The 27228-nt window shown below is 46.8% G+C and overlaps 1 protein-coding gene across 2 annotated transcripts in view; it reads right to left on the reverse strand.

Moving 5' to 3' along the window:
* The window catches only part of LOC132835991 (collagen alpha-1(XI) chain-like), a 295793-nt gene that overhangs the window by 65330 nt on the left and 203235 nt on the right, over positions 1–27228 (reverse strand). For both annotated transcript variants that reach the window (XM_060855171.1, XM_060855170.1), the window contains 9 exons: positions 26038–26082; positions 21846–21899; positions 19300–19353; positions 17626–17679; positions 16414–16521; positions 14086–14175; positions 8906–8959; positions 7572–7679; positions 6137–6244 (listed from right to left, as the gene is read on the reverse strand). In XM_060855171.1, coding sequence (XP_060711154.1) covers positions 6137–6244; positions 7572–7679; positions 8906–8959; positions 14086–14175; positions 16414–16521; positions 17626–17679; positions 19300–19353; positions 21846–21899; positions 26038–26082 — 675 coding nt within the window. The remainder of the gene's footprint in view (positions 1–6136; positions 6245–7571; positions 7680–8905; positions 8960–14085; positions 14176–16413; positions 16522–17625; positions 17680–19299; positions 19354–21845; positions 21900–26037; positions 26083–27228) is intronic.

Here is a 27228-nt window from a genome sequence, read left to right on the forward strand (position 1 = left end):
GCAGCAGTGCGAACCACTGAGCCGCCCCGACAGTGTTCTACTTTTCTAATCTACCACTTCAGCGAAGTTAATGTACACCACTGCAGGATGATGGGACTGAATCTGTACCTCCCAGTACAGAGGGTGGAACATTACAACTGTGCCTCCAAATCAGCACAGTTTTACGCTGTACATTCAGAGTTATTTTAGGAAATTAAAGCCATCTTTGATAAAGCCTTTCAAACTAACATGTATTGAATACATGTCCATCAGGTAAAACCTTCCAAAGTAAACCTACAGGTTACCTTGACCGTGAGAATGCTTTTTTTTAAGATTAGATTCCCTACAGTGTGGAATTTGTGGGGCCCATTTGACCCAATAAGTCCACACCGACCCTCTGAAGAGTAACCCACCCAGACCCATCCCCCTAACTAACACTATAGGAAATTTAGCAAGGCCAATTCACCTGCAGATCTTTGGATTGTGGGAGGAAACCAGAACACACAGAGGAAACCCACGCAGACACAGAGAGAACGTGCAAACTCACCTGAGGCTGGAATTGAATCCAGGACCCTGGTGCTATGAGGCAGCAGTGCTAACCACTGAGCCACGTTTGAGGCATGATGATAGGATAGAGGATGAACAGAAAAAGCTAGGCCTGATTTTAATTGCTTTTACCAGTGGGTGGAACGTGGACAAGTTAAAATCTCGCCCAGGAATAACCAAAACAACTGCAAATGCCGTAAATCAGAAACAAAAACACAAGTTGCTGGAAAAGCTCAGCAGGTCTGGCAGCATCTGTGAGGAGAAATCAGAGTTAATGTTTCAGGTCAGTCACTGGTTCTGAGGAAGGGTCACTGGAACTGAAACATTAACTCGGGTATCTCCTCACAGATACTGCCAGACCTGCTGAGCTTTTCCAGCAATCTTTTCACCTTTTAAATCTCGCCCAGCTTCTCCCTTTCACACTAAAGGATGAAATGAAAGACCCAAAGACTAGGGAGAACAGATCCAAGAAATTCTCCAGTAAATTGGGTAGAAAATGTAGAAAAATGCCTCTTCACTCAGGGATTTGGAATTTGGAATTTACCCATGTAACAGGGTCAGTCAGGAGGACCTCAGAGGATATGAGTTCCCTGATTGGGGCTGTCAACCTGGTCCAATCAGGGAGCCCTGACTGACAGATATCAACAGGAGGGTCAGGGGTTCAGTTCACTCTGAGGGCTGGCTCTGAGGGAGCTGGAGCATGGTCAAGGACTCTCCGCGTGTATATAAAGGGTGATTTGGTGATGGGATACCAGCCTCTGTGGAGTTATTTCAACTCCCACATGAAGATATTGGAATAATTAACATTAAAGGGAAGTTGAATGAATAATTGCAGGATTAGAGGATAGAAGAATATAGTCTGTTTCAAGGACAGCGGTTTTGACACCAGGTCACCCTGCCAGTGGCCCATTGCTTCCAAACCAATTCCTTAATTACTAACTGATGCCTTCTGACAGAACATCCAACCCTGACACACAAACCAAAGCTGGCAGTGAAAATCTATCCCCGTTGTATAACAGCGGAGGGAAATAAAGAAGCCTGGCAGTCAGGAGGGTATTGGAAACAAGGTAACACAAGCACAGGGGAGACGTCCAACAACCAATGGAGCATTGGACAGACCAGGAACTCTGTTCGTAATGGGTGAGATATCAAAGTGGATAAATCATCCTCAACGAAGCAACCAGACTGGGTATACAGTGACCATTCTTACTTTTAGTCTCTCGTAGTTGCTGGCAAGATGAATATTTGCTGCTTATTCCTAAGACCTCTGTAGCACGAGGCACACTTAGTATTTAATTCCTCATTATTGAGCACCAACACTCCATTGACACTCATGATTGTAAGGCTTATAAGTTTCTGCCTATGGATGTGCCTCAGTGTTGAGAAGAAACCATTCACTAAGATTCACACAGATCATAGAATCCCCAGTGTGGAAACAGGCCATTTGGCCCAACAAGTCCACACCGACCCTCCAAAGAGTAACCCATCCAGACCCATTCCCCTATTACTCTACATTTACCCCTGACTAATGCACCTAACCTGAACACCATGGGCAATTTAGCTGGCCAATCTATCCTAACCTGCCCATTTTTGGACTGTGGGAGGAAACCGGAGCACCTGAAGGAAACCCATGCAGACACGGGGAGAATTTGCCAATTCCACACAGTCACCCGAAGCTGGGATTGAACCAGTGTCCCTGGTGCTGTGACGCAGCAGTGCTAACCAATGAGCCACCCTTATCGAATCAACCAGCAGAAAAGAAGTAACTATGCATTATTCTGTGGGGTTCGGCCTTTGAAGCCTAGAACTTGCTTTCTAGCCTGAGCTAAGAGAAAGCAGGATGAAGGGCTTTCGATTTTCCTGCTCCTCAGATGCTGCCTGACCTTCTCTGTTTTGGCTATGTTTTCAACGACATCATGGCAAGCTGAAAGCTGAAACTCTTATTGAAGTTCTTCGTGAGTATACATTAAAATGCATCGACAATCATAATGCATGGGATTACTTGTCAAACCAGGCCACGGAACAGCTATTTCAAAAATAATGGATTCTTTCTATTCGATCAGAAAGGGTGGCGAGGTCAAAAAACAAACTAGCAGACAGTTTGGCGAAAGAGGAAATTAAATCAAATCCCTTCTGGGGACTTTTACGTCTGATGATCTAAGGCTTGCAGATGGCATTGACAGACTAACAGACCTCACAATCAGCGCCAAAGATGGGAAGCAACACTGAACCCGTTCCCAAAGTATTGTGTACAGTTTAGGGAACGATGTGGCAGCACTGTAGAGAGCGCCGAAGCGATTTACTAGAATGGTTCCGGCGATGAGGATTCGTTGAAGAAATAGAGTCTGTTCTTCCTCAGAGTGAAGGCAGCTGGGAGGAGATCGTGGTTTTCAAGATCATCACTGGGGCTGGAGAGATGAGACAGGGAGAAGCAGTTTCCACTCATAGAAGGGGTGAGAATGAGAAGGCGTAGAGTTAAAGTGATGTGCAAAAGGACCAAGGGTGGCGTGAAACAAAAGCCACATTCTTTAACAAGGTGAGTAGTTAGGATGTGGACCTCACTGCCTGGAAATGTGGTGGAGGTGGGTTGAATTGAGGCACTTGAGTGGGTATCAGATGGTTATTTGGATTGAAATGGGGTGCAGGGATTTGGGGAAAAGGAGGACATTGGCACAGGGTTAATGATAGCGAAAGTGAGGACTGCAGATGCTGGAGATCAGAGTCGAGAGTGTGGCGCTGGAAAAGCACAGCAGGTCAGGCAGCATCCGAGGAGCTGGAGAATTGACGCTTTGGTTCATAAGGAAGGGTTAACAATGCTCATTTGAGGAGTCAGTGCAAGCACAATGGACCAAATGGTTAATAAATCAGTTATTCTGTGACTCACAGCAGTCAGGCCAAACACTCATCAATATCAATGTGGATAAACTGTTGTTCACAGCTGCCTTTTTAGTCCCTGAGCAGCAACTGGCCCCAGCAAAAAACAAGATTAACCCTCATTGCAGCTGACATGTATGAGAATACCCAGCATCTCTTTTTAACGATGGATTGAGTCGAACTTCAAACTGTTCCTGCATTCGGCATTTACACACACTTTTATGTTCAGTCCAGAGGGAAAGGCCAATGAAAAGTCAGGCAAAGCAGAGGAGGAGAGGGGGAGGAAAAGATGGATGAGGGAGAAGGGAGAGATAGAGGAGTGGGAGTCAGAGATGGAGAGAGGCTTGCATTACTAACATCGCAAAGTGCTTTCAGATAAATGGAACTGCATTGACCTGCTGTAGAGGAGTGCAAATGGAGCATTCATTTTGAAAATGGTAAAATCCTACTATAGGTACCAAGCTGAGATCTTAGTTAGATCTGACAGTACATTTGTAGGAAGGACAAGACAGCACAAGACCCTTTGTCAATGGGTATTCGAGACTCTTTAACATCCAGACAGATCACTAGGTCAGATGAAGAAGATTAGCTCGTGACCCAAGGTGACTCTCTCGCTCGGAGTTGCATTGTCATGTTAATCTCCATTAGTTAGTTGCTGAGTCTCTGTGGCTCCAATGACCTGGACTGTTCACTGAAGACAGGAGCGGCAGTGTCACTATTGTGGAGGGGAGATCTAATAGAAACTTACAAGATAAAGCATGTGTGGACGCTGGGAATTTGTTTCCATTAGATGGGGAGACTAGGACCTGTGGGCAGAGCCTTAGAATTAGAGGGGGTCAATTTAGAACAGAAACAAAGTGACATTTCTTCAGCCAGAGGGTGGTGGGCCTGTGGAATTCATTGTAACGGTGCGCAGTGGAGGCCGGGACGCTAAATGTCTTCAAGGCAGAGATTGATAAGTTCTTGATCTCGCAAGGAGTTAAGGGCTGGGGGAGAGTGCAGGTAAGTGGAGTTGAAATGCCCATCAGCCATGGTTGAATGTCAGAGTGGACTCAATGAACTGAATGGCCTTACTTCCACTCAATGGTCTTATTGTTTCTGCAGTCAGGATTTGGTGCTTATTGTATAGGGAGATGGTTTAGAAAGGGTGAGTGGCAGTGACTGTATTAGGGTTCAGTCAATCTGATGATCTCACACTGCCTTGGGTAGAAAATTCAGGAAATCTAGATTCCAATAGAGTCAGATCCATCATCTCTAGTTAGTCTTAACCATTATGCCAAGATATTTAATACAATTTGTGCCTGTTACTATTGTTTAATCTTGTTTACAGAATTCCTACAGTGTGGAAGCAGGCCATGTTACCCATTGAATCCACACCAACCCTCAGAAAAGCATCCCACCCAGATCCACCTCCCTCCACAAACCTATTAATCTTGCACTTTCCATGGCTAACCCACCCAGCCTGCATGCTATAAGTGATTTAGCTTGGCCAATCCACCCTAACGGACACATCTTTGGACTGTGGGAGGAAACAGGAGTACCCGGAGGAAGCCCACGCAGACACAGGGAGAATGTGCAATCTCCACACAGACAGTCACCCAAGGCTGGAGTTGAATCCAGGTCCCTGGCGCTGTGAGGCAGCAGTGCTAACCACTGAGCCACAGTACTGATTTGTTGCTTTTTTTGTTTGCTTAACACTGACAGTGGTTTATCCTTTATTACTGCTAACTGGACAGGTCCTGTGGCCTTCTACAAGAAGCTCTCAATCTCAAACACAAGCCACGATGTGGTTGATCCCACAACACCACTCAGTGATTATCTCACAACATGAAAGCTTGTCCTTTCAACATGACGGAGGTGAGTTACAAAACAGCTGCCAGATATAATGAATATCATTCTGGATCAGTGGTGCTGGAAGAGCACAGCAGTTCAGGCAGCATCCAATGAGCAGCTATAATGAACATTCTATCAATCAGAGTCAAAAACTCTTTCATGCCAAATACATAGTATTGAGCTGACCAGTGTGAACCATGAGCTTGCTTACCCTACAGCTGCAATACCTCGCAGATTCCCCATGTCTGGAGACAGATGGAGTGGACAAAACAAGACCTTATGTAGGATTTCTGCAACTTGTTATTCCTGGGATAGGTTGTTAGCTTATCACTAGAGGCTGTGGCATCAGCGGTCCCACAAGTGGAGTGGGATCTCCAGGTGGACTCTCAATTTGTTTGGCTGTGCTACGAACGGATCTCCATGAATATCCGGGAAGGACTCAAACCCGGAGCACCAGGTCCGGAGGAGGGACTGTGCCAGGACACTGCTGTAGGACACCCCATTAGTCTACTTGAATGGAAATCCATCCGTGTGCAGCAGTGAGGAGAGAGCGTGGTAGTCACGGTAGAGTATAGCATGAATAATAATCCGTGTGCGAGCGTGTAACAGGGTAAGCCAAGCACGCAACTCAAACCATTGGCTCCATCCTCAGGGCAGTGGTTTTGGTGCCATTGGGACTCCGTCACAATCAGCAGACACTCTCAGATCAGGTGGAGCAGACCTGATGGGCTTGAATGGCCTACCTCTACACTCCATGACTATGGTATACCCTTCGCACGCACAAACCTGGCCATTCGCTTTAACAGTGCTATGAACACAGCTGTCCAACCACACACCACGGTGGGCAAGACTATTGCCTAAAGGTGGCCCATTAGGGGAGCGTAAGAAAGAATATCTGGTGTACCTTGTCTCCATAATCTCCCGGCGGTCCTTGAGAACCAGTTGGACCTGGTAAACCCAGGGGACCTTGGACACCGTCGTCACCTGCAGGACCTAGAAGGCCTTTGTCACCCTGGACATGAAAACAGAAACAGGGTCAATGATGGACACCTTTAGACACATGCACTCCCATTTAGAACGCCCAGTGCTTGTGCCTCCAGCACACCAGTGGATGTCCATGCAACTAAAAGATACTGAATTGTTGACAATGCAAACACCACCTGCTCTACAATGGCTTCTTTAATTCAGTCACTTTTAAGCAGATGAAACCCTTTCGTGTGGACCAGCACATTCCATTTACAATTGGCGATTGACACTTCAGCTGATTGATTTTTAAGTAAAGGGACTCTGAACCTGGGCACACAAATTATAACATTATATCGCAGACGCTGGCAACCAGAAATGAGAGCAGAGAGTGCTGGAGAAACTCAGCAGGTCTGGCAGCGTCCGCGGAGAGAAAAAGCAGAATTAATATTTCGAAACAGTCAGTTTCGCTCACTGCGGGGTTCTGGATTCTCAACTACTGGAGGTTGGCAGAAATTTGACTAAATTAGAGATCTCTGGTCGTTGGCTTTTGCCCAAGATCTTTGAGTCTCAGTGATGATGAAGTCCTTTTGGGGAGAGAAGCAAAATCAGAAATTGTTGGAAAAAACTCAGCAGATCTGGCAGCATCAGTGCAGAGAAACTATCTGTGCTGCTGAGTTTTTCCAGCGATTTCTAATTTCAAGCATCCGCACTTCTTTATTGTTATTTTTCCCTCCAGAGAGCACTCACTCAATGTCAAGTTCCAACCCCAGTTCAGGGCCCAACTCTCTGCAGCAGGACTTACACTCCCATGGAGAGGTTGTGGGAGAGGGCATAAACTCAGGATAAGAGGTCGCGCATTTAAAACAGAGATCAGGAGGTTTTGTTTTACCCTGAAGATAGTCAGTCTGTGGGGTTCTTTATTGCCGAGGGCCAGGTCATACAGTGTATTCAAAGCTCAGCTAGATTTTCATTCAATAAAAGGAACAAGGGTACTGGGGAGAAGCAGGTCAGTGGATCTGAGGATTCTCAGATCAGCCATGAATGGTGGAGCAGACTTGGACCGAATGGCCGACCTCTGCTGTGACCAGATCTCATGCAAGTTAAATTGGCGTTCCATTTAAGATTTGGTGTTCTTGTGATTGTGTCCTGATGAGCGGGAGGTGAAGAGTTTCGACAATATGTCCCTTGGTCAGCAATAGTGACACCGTAACGCCATTGCATGCATAAGAAGGAGGGTCTGCACCCCTCCCCACAGCTCCCTCTCAGCCCCCTCCCCCGTCTCTCCAGCTCCAAGCACCCTGACCGATAAGGAACAACATTCACCTGGACCAATGGCAATTGACTCAGTTTTAGAAACCGACGGGAAGACTTACAGGGGCTCCTTTCTCTCCAATAGGACCTGGGGGCCCTGGACGACCAGGTCGACCAGGGAGGCCGATAGCACCAGCTGGACCATTCGGCCCACGTTCGCCTGTAGACCCCTGTAGAGAGACAACAAGGGTTAGGTCAACCAACATTGCTGAAAGCCCCTGTGAATGGCATCGCCAGAATCTGACATCTTCTCCAAACCCAATTGGGTAGAGGGTTAAGATGTCCATTTCTGTTGGCCATTGGCGAGTTCAGAGCATTTAAAAGCACAGAAAGAAATACATTGACACAACAACACAGGAAACAAGAGCAAGTTGAGGCATTGCAGGCTAAAGACAGCTCAGATATAGATCATCACATCTGATTTCTACTTCCATCCACCTACCAGGGTTCCATGTCCCTTAGACACAGGGACTTCCATTTCAGATGGTTAATCCAGCTTCAGCATCTCCTGTTACTTTTAGTGTGGGAAGGAGTTAGCCTAGTGGTATTGTCACTGGACCATTAACATGACGGGAATACTCGGAGGACCCACATCCAAATCCATCTACAGCAGATTGTGGAATTTTCATTTAGTTTTGAAAAATAGAAGTCCTAATCAGAGCCCTGAAACTATTGCCGATTGTTGTTAAAGATTGTCCTTCGAGAGGGAAAACTACCATCCTCTATGTGACTCCAGTCCTGCAGTAATGTGGCTGACTCTTACCTGTCCTCTTAACTGACCCAAGCAAGCTCTATTGCATCAGTAGGAATTAAAGCAAATGCACCATCTGACATCAACTAAGAGTCAGGAAACAACAGCAGCATCACCCTGACGTTGAAATATATTCGGCTGTTCCTTCGCTGTGACTGGGTCAAAATCCTGGAATTCTCTCCATCGGGGAATCGTGAGTCTAGCTACACCCATTGGACTGCAGTGGATCAAGAAGGGAGCTCACCATCGGCTTCACAATGGGTAAGGAGGGATGAGCTAAAAATGCTGGCCTAGCCAGTAACCCTTACATCACATAAGTGATAAAATAAAAGTGCTCCCCACTTTGTTTACAAACCTGAGGGCCTTGTTTTGATTTTAAGATTGCGATTCCTTGCCCTGGTCCCTTCCACCAGCTTCTGTCTACCTACCCAACAGATTCGCCCCAAAATCATCAAAAATATCAACCCCTTCATCCTTTACATCCCAGGGAATGTACGTCCAGTTCCTCTTCATGATCTGAACTTTGGATCCTTGGCTTGGGAGCACAGGTTATGAGATCCAGTCACTAGGGGATTGGGATCATTCAGTCTCAAAGGAGCAGTGCGTGACGAGATAGATAGAGCATGGATGAGGGATCTTACTTACCGTCGGTCCAGGTGTACCCATTGGTCCTTCTGCTCCTTTCAGTCCTGGGGGCCCCTGTAAGAGAAGAGGGATAAACCAGTCATCGAGCTGCCAGCCTGTTAATCAGATCCAGAGCCAAGATGGAGAAGAACAAAACTAAACAAATTCTCAATCACTAGCTTATCCAAGGAATGCAACATTGCAACTCTCTGCTTTTTAGTGCCCAGCACCCTAACTTCCCTGCTTTATAGATATTTACTAATCATTCTGTCCAGAGACCCTTCAGGGGCAGGTGAGTCAAGAACCTGGGACACTAACACTGCACCACAAGGGGGCCCAAATCTCTCATTTTTTTTTTCCTTCTTTTTATATCCAGAACTACTTTTACACACAACTGAACAGTTTTTTTTCCCTCCGAACCATCATTAAGTCATCCATGGTACTTTTTCACCTCCTACCCACCATAGACAATGGTTGATGTTGATGTGATTAGGGTAGAGTCTTCCTCACAACCTAATGATCTGTGAAAGATCACCTGAGATCCAGAGAATCAGCTTGTACATACTTTCGAATCAACTTGTTCAGAAATACTACGACACAACTCCGAAGCAAGCGGGACTTGACCCAGGTCTCCTGGCTCAGTGGAAGGGACATTACCACCGTCAAAACAGCCCTCTAGGTATCTGACCAATTGATGTGGTCAGAGATGGTATTACCCTTATCCGAAATCCCAAAATCCAAAAAGCCCTGAAGTCTGAAGGTGTTTTTGTGAAGTTTTTTTTCTCATTGACAAGTTTGTTTAGCATGCAAACAGTTAACCCAAGCCGACACCCACTTGACACGACGTGAGGGGGCATGGCCCGGCACTAGTAGGCCTCGATTCTCTCTTGAGGCCCATTTTACTCGCAGTGAGTCTGTTCCTCCGGTAAGATTTCAAAAAAAAAATTCACCATCAAACTGTCACTTATTCTGAAATTCAAAAATTCTGAATACCAGCTGGTCCTGAGCATTTCAGATAAACGATTGGGCAGCTTTACACACCCTCTGGGTCAGATGGGACTTGAAGCTGGGTCTCCTGGCTCAGAGATAGGGACACTACCACTGTGCCACCAGGACCCGATTGTCTTTGTTTATATTCGTTGATTGATTTGAGTTAAACAAATAAACAACTCAACTAGTTGACATCCTTTTAACAGGGGCACTGTAATAAAAATAACATCTTTTTGAAATTGAACGAAAGTATAATTTTAGGGAAAGCTAATGCTTGGGGATCACTGACTCTGAAGGCCTCAAACGATCCTCTCCAAAGATACCTGGGGAGGGGGACAACCAGGGCAGACTGGTGGGCAGTCATTTCTCAAGGGAACCCCTGCATGCCCCACTGTCTGGGCATGATAATTAATAAGTTGGCCTGAGCCAGAAGAAGACCCTCGAATGCACTCATAAACTTGCCCCTTCTCCTCTCTGCACACAGGCCTCCAAACATCAGGGGCCGAACAGCAAACAAAATATGAGGAGCAGTGTCTCTGAAGAATGGAGGACATGCTGCAAAGCTGGTACCACCGTGCTGACATGGACCACCGACTCCTCCAGGGCACAGGAAAGACAAGTGGTTAGACGGGTTCATGAACCATCTTAATATCCTGCTGCAGCACCCTCTAAACCCACGAGCAGTCTCTCGCTAAACTCTTCCGATCAGGACGGCCCTTCGAGCCAGCTCTGCCATTCCACATAACTGTGGCTGTCCGTCCAAACTCGATCCCCATACCCTCTTTCTCTCCCACACCCTAGTGGTAGCCAATTACATTAAATGAGACTAAAGAGCACATTAGAGTTAATTAGTGAACAATAGGCCTTTAAACAGGCAGTGTAACAAAATTAAAGTCCTCAAAAGAAAACTGAAAACCAAACGTGGTTGAGAGGGTGTACAACTCCCCCCAAGCCTGATGCCCACTAATCTCGCTTTGTGCTCTAAGATTCTGTAGGTTTACCTTACATCAGAACTAAATAGAACTGTCACATCATCCCTGCCCTCCCCTTCACTGTTTGATCATGTAGCATTGTCCTCTGAGAAGGGCACTGCTTGTCACAGGCCACCCGGATGGTTCCTTTCTTCCTGGTGGTGGAAATTGAATAAAGGTTTGTATACCTGTTGTCTCTCACTGTGTCTCACACCTGCACACACACACACAACATGGGTGCTGGGGATAATATAAGCACTACCACAGTTCGGCAGTAGTGTGGGAAAAAATAGAAAATAAAATAAACAGTCACATCAACACTTCCCACTGTTAATTATCACCATGCGGTAAGAGATCATCTCCCATCTCCGATGTGGCGTTATATCAAAATGATCAATGGGTCATGGGCCAAAGCTACAATTATCAAACCCACATTGCATTGAGGGCCGTGAATATTTCCTTACAACGGGAGCTCATTGGGATGTGAGGGACACCACAGATGAGAGTGGTCAAGGGTGAGCATGCTTGCACTCTCAGACCACGATCACTTTAGCACTCTGGAATCAATGCGATTTCCTCGGACCAACCCCTCCCTCCCCCCCCCAAAAAAACACAACAATTTGGAGTGCAAAGCAAAACTTTCAGACTGATGTCTTGGATGCTTGTCAACTTACCCTGGTAATAGACAATAGACAATAGGTGCAGGAGTAGGCCATTCAACCCTTCGAGCCTGCACCACCATTCAATATGATCATGGCTGATCATCCTTAATCAGTACCCTCTTCCTGCCTTATCTCCATAACCCTTGATTCCACTATCCTTGAGAGCTCTATCCAACTCTTTCTTAAATGAATCCAGAGACTGGGCCTCCACTGCCCTCTGGGGCAGAGCATTCCACACAGCCACCACTCTCTGGGTGAAGAAGTTTCTCCCAATCTCTGTCCTAAATGGTCTACTCCATATTTTTAAGCTATGTCCTCTGGTTCAGCACTCACCCATCAGCGGAAACATGTTTCCTGCTGCCAGTGTGTCCAATCCTTTCATAATCTTATATGTCTCAATCAGATCCCCTCTCAGTCTTCTAAACTCAAGGGTATACAAGCCCAGTCGCTTCAGTCTTTCAGTGTAAGGTAATCCCTCCATTCCAGGAATTGACCTCGTGAACCTACGCTGCACTCCCTCAATAGCCAGAATGTCTTTCCTCAAATTTGGAGACCAGAACTGCACACAGTACTCCAGGTGTGGTCTCACCAGGGTCCTGTACAGCTGCAGAAGCACCTCTTTGCTTCTATATTCAATTCCTCTTGTTATGAAGGCCAGCATACTATTAGTCTTCTTCACTACCTGCTGTACCTTCATGCTTACCTTCATTGACTGGTGTACAAGAACACCCAGATCTCTCTGTACTGCCCCTTTACCTAAATTGATTCCATTTAGGTAGTAATCTGCCTTCCTGTTCTTGCCACCAAAGTGGATAACCATACATTTATCCACATTAAACTGCATCTGCCATCTCCCCCAACTTGTCCAGGTCACCCTGTAATCTCCTAACATCCTCATCACATTTCACCCTGCCACCCAGCTTTGTATCATCAGCAAATTTGCTAATGTTATTGCTGATACCATCTTCTATATCATTAACATATATTGTAAAAAGCTGCGGTCCCAGCACGGATCCCGGTGGTACCCCACCGGTCACTGCCTGGCATTCCGAAATGGAGCCGTTTATCACTACCCTTTGTTTTCTATCAGCCAACCAATTTTCAATCCAATCTATTACTTTACTCCCAATAATTTTACTCACTAACCTCCTGCATTCTGACAGTCCAGGTACACTACATCTACTGGATCTCACTCGTCCATGTTCAGAGTTACATCCTCAAAAAATTCAAGAAGATTAGTCAAGCATGATTTCCCCTTCATAAATCCATGCTGACTCTGTCCTATCCTGTTACTACTATCCAGATGTGCCATAATTTCATCATTTATAATAGACTCCAGCATCTTTCCCACCACTGAGGTCAGACTAACTGGTCTATAATTTCCTGCTTTCTCTCTCCCACCTTTCTTAAAAAGTGGTATAACATTAGCCACCCTCCGATCCTCAGGAACCAACCCCCAATCTATCAAACTCTGGAAAATAATCACCAACGCATCCACAATTTCCCGAGCCACCTCCTTCAGTACCCTGGGATGTAGACCATCTGGCCCCGGGGACTTACCAACCTTCAGACCTAACAGTCTCTCCAACACCAAATCCTGGCAAATATAGATTCCCTTAAGTTCAGGTACTCAGCCACTGTTACCTCAGGGAGATTGCTTGTGTCTTCCCCAGTGAACACAGATCTGAAGTACCCATTCAACTCTTCAGCCATTTCTTTGTTAACTGGATGGTAAGTTGGTAGGACAGGTTAGCCTGGTCACTGGGTGGTAAGATGGTAGGACAGGTTAGCCTGGTCACTGGGTGGTAAGGTGGTAGGAACGTTTAGCCTGGTAAGCAGTTGGTAAGATGGTAGGACAGGTTAGCCTGGTAACTGAGCAGAAAGATGGTAGGACAGGTTAGCCTGGTAACTGGGTGGTAAGGAGTCATGCTGCCCATTCAGATAATGTGAGTGTACAAAGTAGGAGCAGGTGCCTCGGGCTTGCTCAGCGTTTATAAAATGCAGGGTTGCCCTGATCTTGGCCACAACTCCACCTTCTTGCCTGTTTCCCCACTATCCACAATTCCTTTCCCACTCACACACGTGCGTATTTGAGCACGGAATCTATTCAGAGTCCAAGACCACACTCCTCTCTACCGTAGAGAATTCCAAAGGTTCACAATTTGTATAGAATAAACCTCTCCCATCTTTGTCTGAGGACAAATCCCTTCTTTTCAATTTGCCTCCTCTTTCTGAACTGCCCCAGGGTCGGGGATTCTCTCAGCATCTATCCCAGCAGAATCGTGTACATTACAATTCACTCAATACCCCTCTTGACTTCTTACCATCCAGGCACCAGACTGACCTGTTCTATCATATTACGACTGGACTCCCACAGATACAGACCCTACCTTCTCAAACCTTACTCTAAAGACAATCCCTTCACTGCAGCAATCAGCCGAGTGAACCTTCACGCTAGTGCATCCAATGCCAGTGATAATTAGTAGGAAATCTCTTTCCTAGAAATAAGGTCGCGGCATCTTCTGGGGAGCTAGTTTCTCTGCTGTTGTCCCACCTTCTGTAAGCGAGAGAGACTTACTGTAGCGCCTGGCAGTCCCCGGGCACCGGTGAATCCCCGTAATCCGTCAGGACCAGGTTTCCCAGGAGATCCAAAAGGACCGGGGTCTCCCTGCAAGGTAAAAGAAAGGTGGTAAAATTCCAGAAGAACTCCCATCAAAATGCCCGGGATCTTTGGCTGGAATTAAACTCAGTTTCCTTGGGTTGCCTCAAAACATCTTGTTTGAGCATGTCAAACACATGACACATTCACAGACACCATTTTTGTCTGTGTTAGTTCTGATTGCCCCGCTCCCAAGCAGATTGGAGATGGATTTTAAGGATACTTTTCATCCTTTTTGCTCCAGAGGGGAGGCAATGGACTAGTGGCATCATCATTTGGCTACTAATCTAGAGACCCAGGTAATGTCCTGGTGACCTGTGTTCAAATCCCACCAAGGCAGATGATAAAGTTGAATCCAATAAAAATGCGGGGTATGGTTGTATGGTCAGGGCAGGTGATAAGATGGTTTGCTGCCTATGTAGGTCAGAGGACCTCCTCCAGGGCTGGCCCATAGAGGGGGTTGTTAGAGCCAACTACCTGCCGCTCTTCTGAGGGTATGTCAGAGCTCAGGTGTTTCTGGAAAAGGAGCACGTGGTGTCCACCAATACCCTTGAGATTTTGTGAAGGGCACTGCTTGTCACTGGCCACTCGGGTGTTTTTCTATCTTCCTGGTGGTGGAAACCGAATAAAGATTTGTGCACCTTGTGTCTTTCACTGTGTCTCACACCTGCACACACACACACACCATGGGTGCTGGGAAAAAAATAAGCACTACCGCAGTTAGGTGGTAGTGTGGGGGAAAAAAAAAAGAACAGGAGGGTTTCCTAGGGGAGGGCTCTCTACGCGGGAATTCTCCCCCTTTCTCTCGGGGATCTGGGGTGGAGGGTGCTGCATGCAGTAGTCCCCTGCAACCGCAGATTGCGGTGGTTCACGGACTCCCAGCCCAACTGCTTGTTCTGTGGAGTCCATGGACCATGTGTATATTGGGTGTGGGCGTTTACACTCCCTTTTTGATTTTCTTAAAAACCTCCTCCTCTGCTTTGGTTGCACTTCAGTCCCACGCTCCTGATCTTCGGGCACCCGGTGCGGAGGAGGGAGGGCAGGTCTGAAGGACCTCCTCATCCTTCCAGGTCAGTCTAGACCCACAGGACATATGTTTGACCCTTAACAGTCAGAGATGGGCAATAAAGGCTGTTCCATCCAGTGACGCCCATATTCTATGATTGAATAGAAGTGCTATGAGGTGGCAACCTGGGGAAGAATACTGCTGGTAGTTAATGACCTGGAGTTTGCTGCTTACAAGCTGGGCTTGGGAGCGGAGATGGTGAACGATTTGAAATGAAATGTGAGTGACCCAAACCTTCAGGGGGCAATGAGGAGTACAGCAAGAAGGTGAAACGGAGTGATTGACTTTATCAACAAAGAGCTGGTTTGGATTACAATGGGCTGAATAGCCATCTTCTGTGCCCTTATGACCCCATTATTGGTCCTGGTTACTTTTCTCAGATGACTACAAGTTTCTAGGACAAAGGGATGAAATGTTAAGCTCCCTGGATGTCTGCTTCATTCAAGTGTCTCCTCATCCTTTTCACATGCTGCCAATTGGGGGCATCTCCTTGGGTCCACCAACTTGGCATACCAAACCGCCATCACCAATCAGAGCGAGGGAGAGAAGGGGAAGAGAGGGCATTGGGAAATCCACAGCGTCACAAATGGGAGTCTCTCTTGACCACAGAGCATCACCTCCGCCACTCCATACAGCTCTTGGTCTGTGTTTCTGATCAAGTGCAGTGTAACTGATTAACCTTCAGAATGTGGTGGAGTAAGTACGCTGGCTGGTTCTCCAGCCAATGGCATGGACAGTGTTGTTACGAAAAGCCCCAGGTTGTGATTAGTGAGTTCAGCCGGCATCACCGCTGGGTCAGGTCGGTTAGCGCAGTTGGCTGGATAGCAATTATCTTGAGATGCACAGTGACACCAAAAGCGTGGGTTCAATTGCCACACTGGCCACGGTTACCACGCAAGTCCTGGCTTCTCGATCTCTCCCCTCGCCGAAGGTGCGGTGACCCTCAGGTTAACCTCCCCACCGGTCCTCTCTCGCTCTCTCAAATCGGGGTCCTCTAGGACTTTTTCACAAGTGGGGATGGGGCTTCAGTTGACCTGAGCGCAGGAAGACAGGGGCTGAGTGAGCGTGCTGGCTGAGGGATGGGGACAGGATACAAACTGCTGACCACAGTGACACAGAGAGAGCATCCCCCTCCCAATTCCGATGGAGACAAGGATCCAAACAGCAACCGGTGAACTTACCTTTCCCCCTTCCTTCCCCGCGGTGCCTGGGATACCCTGTTCACCTGGAGGTCCAGGAGCTCCAGGGTGTCCCCTCTCCCCCATTGGCCCACTGTCACCAGCTGAACCCTGATGGATAAAGCAGAAACAAGAGTCATTTCTCTAAAGAGAGGAAGGTTTGCAATGAGACAGCGTCTCTCACAGCCAACGGTGCGGAATGGTGTTCACTGCCGTAAGTGTGGGAAACACCACAGCCGCTTTATGGACAGCGGGCTCTCACAAACAGTAATGAATGAATGGTCTGTTTTCTCTCACGATCTCGAAGGAAGGATAAATATCAGGCAGGACATCCTGGACAACCCTTCAGTTCAGGGCGACATAAGAAACAGCAACAGGAACGGGTGCCTGGCAAGCGTGCTCCACCATTGAATTGGCAGCACAGTGGCTCAGTGGTTAATACTGTTGTCTCTCAGCGCCAGGGACCCGGGTTCGATTCCACCCTCGGGCAATTGTCGATGTGGAGTTCGCGCATTCTCCCTGTGTTTTTGGGTGCTTCAGTTTCCTCCCACAGTCAAAAGATGTGCAGGTTAGGGTGCATTGGCAATGCAAAATTGTCCTGAAGTGTCCACGAATGTGTAGTCTCGGTGGGTTAGCCATGGGAAACGCAGGGTTATCAGGTACGGGGGTGGGATGCTGTTTGGTGTGGACTCAATGGGCCAAATGGCCTCTTTCCACACTATAGGAACTTTCTGACCATGGATCATTTTCCAACTCAAAACCACTCTCCTGCAGTATCTCCACACGCATTTTTACCTTGAACATCGAGAATCCTATTGATCTCGATTTGGGATGTGCTTAGTGACTGAGCCACCACAGTGCTCCAGGCCATTTATATCCACCTGAAAGGGAACGGGAAGGGGAGGGGTAGGACTCAGTTTAATGTCCCTTGCGAAGGACAACATCCCTGACCGAGCAGCACTCCCTCAGGACCGCGCTGGACGGAGTCTCACCCAAGGCGCTGCGCTCACGTTGTGAAGTGGGTCTCAGTCCGGGTCAGAGGCGAAAGAGCGAGCAGCGTGCGGCAGCTTGCAGCGGTCAACGCAGACCCCGATCGAAGATCGCTCAACCGCACTGGCTGGATCCGGGAGAGGATGGCGAGGTGCTCAACGCACTTCAACCGCTCCGTCTTAACTCAGCAAACCCTGGTCTAGGGCCGGAGCCCGCCCAACTTACCTGGGGTCCCACAACTCCCGGGGGGCCAGGGGGTCCCGTCTTGCCTTGGAAACCCTGGAAACAAAGCGGAAAGGGAAGTCAAGCAATCCGCAACTGGAGAAAGAGAACGGCAGGATTCAGGAACGGTTACCCAGCTGAGGAGTTCCATCGGGAAACAAGCCGCAAGGACTTGTGACCTTGGCTTCATACCTCTCCCCCCACCTGCCCTCATGGCCATCCATCAAAGTCACATTCACGACACAACACTCAACGGGTGGCCCACCGATAGGAATATGGCAACAGGAGAAGGCCATTCAGCCCATCATGTCTGCCCTACCATTCAATGCTGTTAATGCTGATCAAACACTTCAACATCTTTTCCCCTATAACCCTGTGCAGAGCTGGTCGTCAGAAGCCCCAATCTTCCCCTTAAACCCAGTCAAAGACTGAGTTTCCACACCTTCTGAGTAAGCGTGAGATCCTTTGATCCTTTGACCCCACCCCGGTTTTAGACTCTGCAACCGGGAGAAACATCTTCCCTGGGCCTACCCTGTCTCACCCTTTAAATAATGTTTAAGTTTCAATTACCTTTCAAATCTTCAAATCTCTAGAGGATACAGGCCCAATCTCGCTTGATAGGACAGTCCCACCATCCCTGGACCAAGTCTGGTGAACCTGCATTGTACTCCCTCTATGGGAATAACATCCTTCCTGAAGTAAGGAGACCAACATTGCACACCTTACTCCAGGTGTGATCCAAACGAAGCAAGACTTCCAAAGCAAAGTACACACAGCTCACACTTGTTAACTGGATTCAAGCCTAAAGGTAATGGATTGAGACTCAAAGCTTTTCTTTAACGTGCAGCTTACATAGAACACAGTACAACACAGGGAACAGGACACCAAATTAATCTAATCCCGTTTGCTTGCCCTTGATCCCTATCCCTCCATGCTTTGCATATCCATGTGCTTATTTAAAGTCCTTTAAAAGCCCTATCATATCTGCCTCCACCACCAAATCTGGCAGCATGTTCCACACTCCTACCACTCTCTATATAAAAACGTGCCTCTCACATCTGCTTTGAACTTTCCCCCTCTCGCCTTAAGAGCATGCCCTCTATTATTAGACATTTCGACTCTGGGAAAAAGATTCTGACCGTCAACTCTATCTTCTATCACGTCTTCCCTGAGTCTCCATCGCTCCAGAGAAAACAACTAGAGCTTTTCCAGCCTCTCCTTATAGCTCGTACCCTCTAATCCAGGCAGTGTCTTATTAAACATCTTCACAATTCTCCTCGTACTCTCTCAACCTGGCTGACCCATCTCTCTACATCGATAAACCAACAAAACCAAGGAACCCACTGTAAATATCGGCAAAGTCTCAAAGGAAAGTTTTTAATGAAATAACCAACTTGTTATGAGACATCAGCTGGGCTTGAACCTGGCTCTTTTGACCCAGAGGTAGGGACACTACCACTGCACCACAAGAACCCTATGTAGACTGGAATACCTCTTCAGCCACACAGTCTCACACACACACACTTAATCAAATCAAATTAATCGTGCTACAGGAAGAACACACTGAGCCACGTATCTAAGCAGCAGTGGGCTTCCTCATCTACATTTTGTCCTCTGGAACATCAGGACTGATTAGTGGGAAAGCTCCCTCTGATGAAAAACCAAAGAGAAACTTACAGGCTCGCCACGTTGCCCGGGATGGCCGGGGATCCCGTCCTTTCCAGGGGGACCCTGAAGAGAGTGAAGAGAGTTAAGAAGGTGAAGCAATCCTTTAGAAGTTTCTCCAGGACACTCCAATCAGATTTATTAGTGACCGTCCAGAATATACTGTCACCAGTTTGGGACTTCCTGTTATTGAAATCATAGATTCCCTACAGTGTGATAAGAGGCCATTCAGCCCATCAAGTCTATATCATCCTTCCAAACAGCATCCCACCCAGACCCAACTCCCTCCCCTCTCCCCCCCCATCCCTATAACCCTGAATTTCCCATGGTTAATCTACCTAGACAGCACATCCCTGGACACTATGGACAATTTAGCACAGCCAATCCCCCTAACCTGCACATAGAGTGATACAGTTTGGAAACAGACTGTTTGGTTCAACTCATCCATGCTGACCAGATAACTTGATTAATCTAGTCCCATTTGCCAGCATTTTGCCCATATCCCTCCAAACCCTTCCTATTCATATACCCATCCAGAAACCTTTTAAATGCTGCAATTGTACCAGCCTCCACCACTTCCTCTGGCAGCTCATTCCATACACGCACCACCCTCCGTATAAAGAAGTTTCCCCTGAGCGTCCCTTTTAAATAAGTCTTTCCTCTCTCATCTTAAACCTCCGTCTTGTAGTTTTGGAGTCCACAATATGGAGGGAAGAGACATTGGCTATTTATCCTACCCCTGTCCATCACCTTAGGACGGTGGAAGGAGGACGCCCATGCAGAGAACGTGCAAACTCCACAGAGACAGTCACCCAAGACTGGAATCGAACCCAGGCACTGTGAGGCAGCAGTAATAACCACTGAGCCACCGTGCCACCTGTTGGCATCATGTTCTCTATATCTACCCTAACAAACACGCCAAGCATAGAAAAGGTCTGGCATTAGGTCATATCCACAGCTCCTGTGCTTTATTACTCTATCTTCACAATCAGACCCCAAGCCTGCTCAGTCTTTCCTTATAAATAACTCTCATCCCTTGCTCCTTCTTTATTAGTTTCACTGGAAGATAAAAGTAGATTTTAGCAGGTGTCACATGAGAGTCACATAGCTAAGGAAAACAAGTACATTTATTTGAAACAAATTCTAACGTAGCCTCACGGATTAAGCTGACTACATCGGACCTTATAGTCTCATGCATATAGATGAACAATTTTAATGCATCTCAGAATGGCTTCGTGAACTGCTTGCACCCATTCTGTTTACAGATTTGATTCCAAATCCCCATTATTTGGTTCAGTCAGATTTCACGCTGGATTTTCTCAAGTGTTTGTGATTTTGCATTCTGTCTGGCTATTGAAGAGTGTGTAAACAGACACGCGCGTGGAAGGAGAGTTGGGGGCCAGGGTTTTGTTATTCCACCCCTTGCTCAACAGCAGTCCAATCCCACGTCTCCAGCCAGGCCAGAGACGGCACTCCTAGCCAACCATCGCCTCAATAAAACTTTGGTCCAATTCCTGATGAAGGGCTTATGCTCGAAACGTCGAATTCCCTATTCCTGAGATGCTGCCTGGCCTGCTGTGCTTTAACCAGCAACACATTTTCAGCTGTGATCTCCAGCATCTGCAGACCTCATTTTTTACCCAAATTCTTCAAGAGCAGCTGGAAGGTAAGAGTCCGCAGCCACATTTTCTCCACTCCCCACAACCAGAACGCAGAAGGATGCAGTTTGCTCAGAACTGGCAAAGCGCCCTCTGTTGCCTTTTCACGGTACAAATGATCTCTGCACCTTCCTCATCAGGGGTGGGCACAGTGGCTCAGTGATTGGCATTGCTGCCTCACAGCGCCAAGGGCCCGGGTTCAATCCCAGCCTTGGGTGACCGTCTGTATAGAATTTGAACATGCTCCCTGCGTCTGCACGGTTTCCTTTGGCTGCTCCCGTTCCCTCCTACAAGTTAGGGTGGATTGGCCATGGGAATTCACACTGTAGCGTCCAGGGATTTGCATTCCTGAAGGTTAGCTATGGGAAATGCAGGGTTATAGGGTAGGGGGTGGTGGGACTGGGTGGGATGTTTTTCAGAGGGTTGGTATGGACTTGATGAGCTGAATGTCTTGCTTCTACACTGTCGGGGTTCTACGATTCAACAACGAGGCACACCACCCCAAGGACCCTTCTCTGAGGGAAAAAAACACTTCCGAAGGTCACCAAACGCATTGATCGAAACAAAGAATTGCTGACGTTGGAAATCAGAAACAAAAGCAGAAATTGCTGGAGAAACTCAGTAGGTCCAGCAGCATCTGTGGAGAGGGAAAACAGAGTCAATGTTTTGGGTCCGGTGACCTTCACTCAGGAAGGTCTGCTCTCTCTCCACGGACGCTGTCAGACGCACTGAGTTTCACCAGCAATTTTGTTTTTTGTGTCACCATGCCCACCCTTTGCTGACATTGAAGGAAGAATACTGGGATTCCACAGGTGTGTCTCACAACCAGGGATTCAGCGGATCAGGAACTCTTCTCCCACCACCCTCCTGAATAAAGTCGAACGAGGAAATATTACTCACCGGGGGTCCTTTGGGTCCTGGGAACCCACTGGGTCCTTGAGGTCCTTGTGGTCCCTGAAACAACAACAAAGACACCATCAGCTAACATCTTGCAGTGATAGGACTCAGCCAGACACCACTTTGAGGTGAAGGAACGTGCAATACCACAGCGGGGGCACAACTGGCAATCGGTCAGAACCATAAGCTGGGCATTTCCTGATGAAAGGCTCTTGCCCGAAACGTCGATTCTCCTGCTCTTCGGATGCTGCCTGACCTGCTGTGCTTTTCCAGCACCACTCTCAACTCTGATCTCCAGCATCTGCAGTCCTCACTTTCTCCCATTTCTTGTACAGCCCAGCAATATGCCAGATCAATATCAAGATTACAGGCTTCAGGCAGTAGATTAGAAATTTGGGCAATTGCTTGAAATGTCACAGATAATATGTTTGCTTGCAGTAACTTCAATAATGGTCTCTCTAGCTGGTGGAAAGTATTCAGGGACCATCTCTAAATGCTCGTGCTCAAACCCCACATGGGCCATTGTACGTGGGTGAATAGATTTGTAGAATTTTTTTAAAAACTTTAAAAATTGAATAGTGTCAACTCAAACTATGAGCTTTGGGAAAATGCTGAACAAAATCCAAGTAAATTAGACCATTTACAATACAGGTTGTTCTGTGATAACACAAATTAGCATTAATGAAATGTGTAATAATGCAATTGATGAATTTGGGGATACTGTTTCTAAAATGTAAAGATTTAAAGCATGTGTTGGTTATTTTCTTGTAACACGGGATTGCACGAGAATGCTACTACCATGTTATGGATGAATTGACTATATGCAGATACAGTTGACACTTTTAAAATCTAATTTCTTATACTTACCTAGTGGCAATGCACATGAAACATAATGAGGAATCATAGTGGAGATTACTCATATGATTCCTCATGACTAATCTTAGAGAAACATAGGAACAGGAGTAGACCATTAGGCACCTTGAACCTGTTCCACTATTCAATGTGGTCATTGCTGATCTGTGGCCCAACTCCCAATTCCTACCTTTAATACTTTGGCTTAACAAAAATATATTCGTCTCAGGTTTAAAACTAATAACTGATCCAGCATCCACTGCTGGAAGAGAGTTCCAAACCTCTCCCACCCTTTGTGAGTGGAATTGCTTCCAAACATCTCTGCTGAATGATCTGGCCCTAATTCTCGGACTATGCCCCTATTGTAGAGTCCCCAACCAGTGGAAACAGTTTATCTTTATATATCTTGTCTTTTCCTGTCGATGCTGAAAATGTGTTGCTGGAAAAGCGCAGCAGGTCAGGCAGCATCCAAGGAACAGGAGGATTCGACGTTTCGGGCATAAGCCCTTCTTCAGGAACCTCCAACCTCCAACACACCTTTTCCTGTCGATGTCTTGAAGACTTTAATCAGATCACCCATTTACCTTAACTCAACTTCTACTATAACTCAAATTTCTCATCCCAACCCAACCCATCCCTTGATTTCCTTAGGCTGCCAAAATCTATTGCCCTCAACCTTGAATGTGCTCACAAATAAGCCTCTCGGGTAGAGAGTTTCATGGATTTACAATCTTTTAGGCCAAAAAGTTCCATTTCATCTCAGTTGTAAATGATTGGCTCCTTATCCTGAGACTACAGCCCTTGTCTTACACTCTTAAATCAGGGGAAAAGAGCTCTTTCATTACTCATATCATATTTTGTAACTGTATGACAAAGTCCCACATGATAGTATCTGAGCATAGTGTACACACCTGACTTTGTACATGCAGCACCCTGGAAATACAAGGTGTCTCAGAACTTGAGTAACAGGATACGCTGACCAAATCACTCTGCTATTTTGCAGCAAAGACCCACGGCTGATTCTTGATGCTGCTGTTGAGCTAAAATAAGTTTAAATGGAACCCATTCATTTAACAACAAATCTTTCCTTTCTATTGACCTAACTTTAAATCCTGTATGGATTATTTCCATTGGTTTGGGGTGAGGACTTTACGGAAATGTCTCTTTTGTTCACCATTTCTGACTTTTCCAAAGACAAAAGACCTTTTCTTCACAATGGTTGCCAGGCCAGCTCTGTGTTGCAGTTGGATACCCAGCTCAGTGAAGAGACAAAAGCAGGCTGACTCCTTCTGAGTTATTTCTCCAAAGTCAGGCAACTCTCCTTGTACCTCCCACGACCTGTTCCATCCTCCCCTACCGTCTGCTTCATGGGTGTCCCCAGCTCGTGATTCTTCGCGGCTGTCACACGCTCTGCTCAGACACCGGACCCCCACCCCTCCCACCCCCGACTCCCCATCGTTCTTGACCGCAGCGTGAAGCCACGAGGAAGGGAAGGTGGGTTCCTTTTCTGAGGTCCGTCTCACATCAGTGAGTCTGAGCTAGTGTAACAGCGGCCTGCTGGGGATGCAAACAAACTGCCAAAGTCCACAGTAGAAGGACTCCTCTGACCTCTTGGGTGGGGGGGGGGTGCAATCCTTGGCTTTCGTTCGCCCAGAATGCTCTCAAGGCTTCTGCCAAGTCAAACAGAGGAGAGGCTGAGCCTGAGAAAGTGGCTCTGTGTATTTATTCTGAAAGCCTGAACTGTGGGCGGGTTGAAGCTGATCACAAACCAGGGAAAAATACTTATCTTCTGAACAGACGGAACTCTCCAGCACAAGTTTAACCTCATTTATATTCCTATGCCTCTAACACATTGCATATAATGCTATCTATTGTTCTTCACTGAAGGGTTTGTACGAGAAACTGACATTCAATCATTTGTACCTGAATCATTGCTAGCCCCTTAGGGTAACTCAAACTAAATGGCAATCCCTTGTTAATGGTTAAAAGTGACTTAACATAAGCAGCTTATGCTAAAATGCCCAGGTTAGGTGGATTAGCCATGGGAAAAGCAGGATTATGTGCATAGGGTAGAGAGGGGGAGTCTGGATGGATGCTCTACGGAGGGTCAGTGTGGGCTTGACAGGCCAAATGGCCTGTTTCCACACTTGAAAGGATTCAAATTACTTACTGTGATTTCAATCATGGTCAGTCTAATTGGCTGAGAAGTATTAACAAACCATCTCTAAATGCTTATATCCAAATCCTCTATCATTCCATCGAACATTGTACAAGGAGATGTAAATTTATAGAATACTTTTTAAATGAGGTCAACTAACCTTGGGAATTGCAAATGAGGGAGCCACGAATACTGTCTGATCGACCAATTCTGACTGAGTACATTCTATTACATGTGTTTTAATTGCTGATGTGTTATGTTTAATTATAAGTGCATGAAATAGGGTTTCACTTGAACTGGCGACCCACTGGTTAAACCACAACCAGTTAACTCTCTCCCTCTAATGAGAGAGTCAGCCTGGGGTCTGGTAAGACTATGGTGTCTTTACTTGTACCTATAAATAAATATTCAGACTCACACGTGGTTGGGTTAGGAATTTCACGCTGCAATGTCTCAATCCACAAATAGATGTTAGACTGAGTAAAGGTTGGGTGCAGGAGCTCCTTTCACCAATCAGCTTTCCTGAGGATAACACTTGTTTCCAAGTGCCCTATCTAATCCGACTGACCACACTGCACTGGGGGAGAGGCTAATAAACACTTCCAGTCGCAAAGTGCCGACTTGCTGCTTTGTAGTGGGAGAGATGTGTGTGCCTGTAAAACCCACTTCAGGAAGAGTAGTTAGAGTTCTGCAGAAGTTACAGGAACAGGGAACCCATCCTGACCAGAGCGTACCAATATTTACACTTTACCTTAGCCCTCCTCCCTATCCTCATTATTTCAACATAACCATCTATCCCTTTCTTCTGCATGCGGCTTTCTTAATTTCCCTCAAAATTTGTCAATTACGCTCAGGAAAGTAAGCCCTGTATTCCTATCACCCACCCTGTTCCTCCTACATTCTTACAGACAACAACTGCATATTGATGTCTCCTAACCCTAGTCGCCACACCAATTAGAACCGTCTCTACAGCCAAACTCTGACTTAATTTTAAAGACATCACGTAGTAGCACGCTCCGTGACTTCTATTTCTCAGAGTAAAGAGCCCCAACCTCGTTATTTTCTCCGATAGTTATGATCTCTTGGTACAAGTCATCTCCAGTCCCTCCTTGACCTTTTTTATAATATGGAATCCAGAGCCACATACAGGATCCAAGGGGCATGCCTGGACATTCAAAGTCTTACCTTCTCCCCTGGGGCGCCTTGTGGACCATCGTTGCCAGCATTTCCCTGCAGAAGAGCAAAAGAGGTCACTAGCAGCAAAGGTAGACATCGATTAGATTAGATTCCCTACGGTGTGGAAACAGGCCCTTCGACCCAACCAGTCCACACCGACCCTCCGAAGAGTAACCCACCCAGAGCCATATCCCTCTGACTAATGCACCTAACACTATGGGCAATTTAGCGTGGTCAATTCAGCTGGTCTGCACATCTTTGGACTGTGGGAGGAAACCGGAGGAATCCCACGGAGAATGTGTAAACTTCACACAGACTGTCACCCAGATGCTGGAATTGAACCGGGGATCCTGGTGCTGTGAGGCAGCAGTGCTAACCACTGAGCCACCGTGCCGCCCCAATTAATTGTGTCACTGCCCTGAGAAATGTGCCAGGGCTTAACATCGACAGGAAAAATAGGTCTTTCACACCCCCAATCCCAGATTGGCACCAAGTCCAGGTCAGCATCACTTCGGGGAAGGGTCAAGTGCAAGAAAGAGGGATTTCAACAAGGGGAGGAGAGAAGAGAAAGGAGTTGTGCTCAGCCACTTCTCGGCCAGTTTAAACAGCCAGCTTCAGACTACCATGGGCTCAGTCTCAAAAATGTGGCCAATCTGTCTTGTGATCACATGTGAAGTGGACAATCAGCTTCTGGCATTAAAACCAGGGACTCTCGGTGCCACATTTCCACAATGTTAGGAAACTGCAAACGTGTACCACACTCCCCCCAAAACAGCCCACTCCCTTCCCATTGCCAGGCCCATCACATCATCAGGACAAACAGTGGTCTCCTGAACTTCATTCCCAAACACTAACATTTATGAAATAACCTTACAGCTTTTTGGGGAGAGCAGAACCAGAGTACTTGTGAAAAGAGACACATTGTCAAAGGCTTTCCTCTTGCATTGATATTTTGCAGGAATACCCACATGAAGAGTAAACAAAATTTATATTGTGTGAGAGGAGACTGGTTGGCAAGTGGACTCTGATTGGTTGAGGCACCAGTTAATGATAACTGGCAGTTGACTGCTGACCTTTGTTTAAAATTTAAACAAGGCAGGTTGAATCTGATTGATCAAGTCATTGCCCTGAGAAATAAACCAGGGAATGTCACGTGTAAATGTTGGGTTCCCCTGACATTGCCATTCTTGAAAATTGTCC

Source organism: Hemiscyllium ocellatum, chromosome 45, assembly GCF_020745735.1.
Source record: "Hemiscyllium ocellatum isolate sHemOce1 chromosome 45, sHemOce1.pat.X.cur, whole genome shotgun sequence".
In the NCBI taxonomy this organism is placed as follows: domain Eukaryota; kingdom Metazoa; phylum Chordata; class Chondrichthyes; order Orectolobiformes; family Hemiscylliidae; genus Hemiscyllium; species Hemiscyllium ocellatum.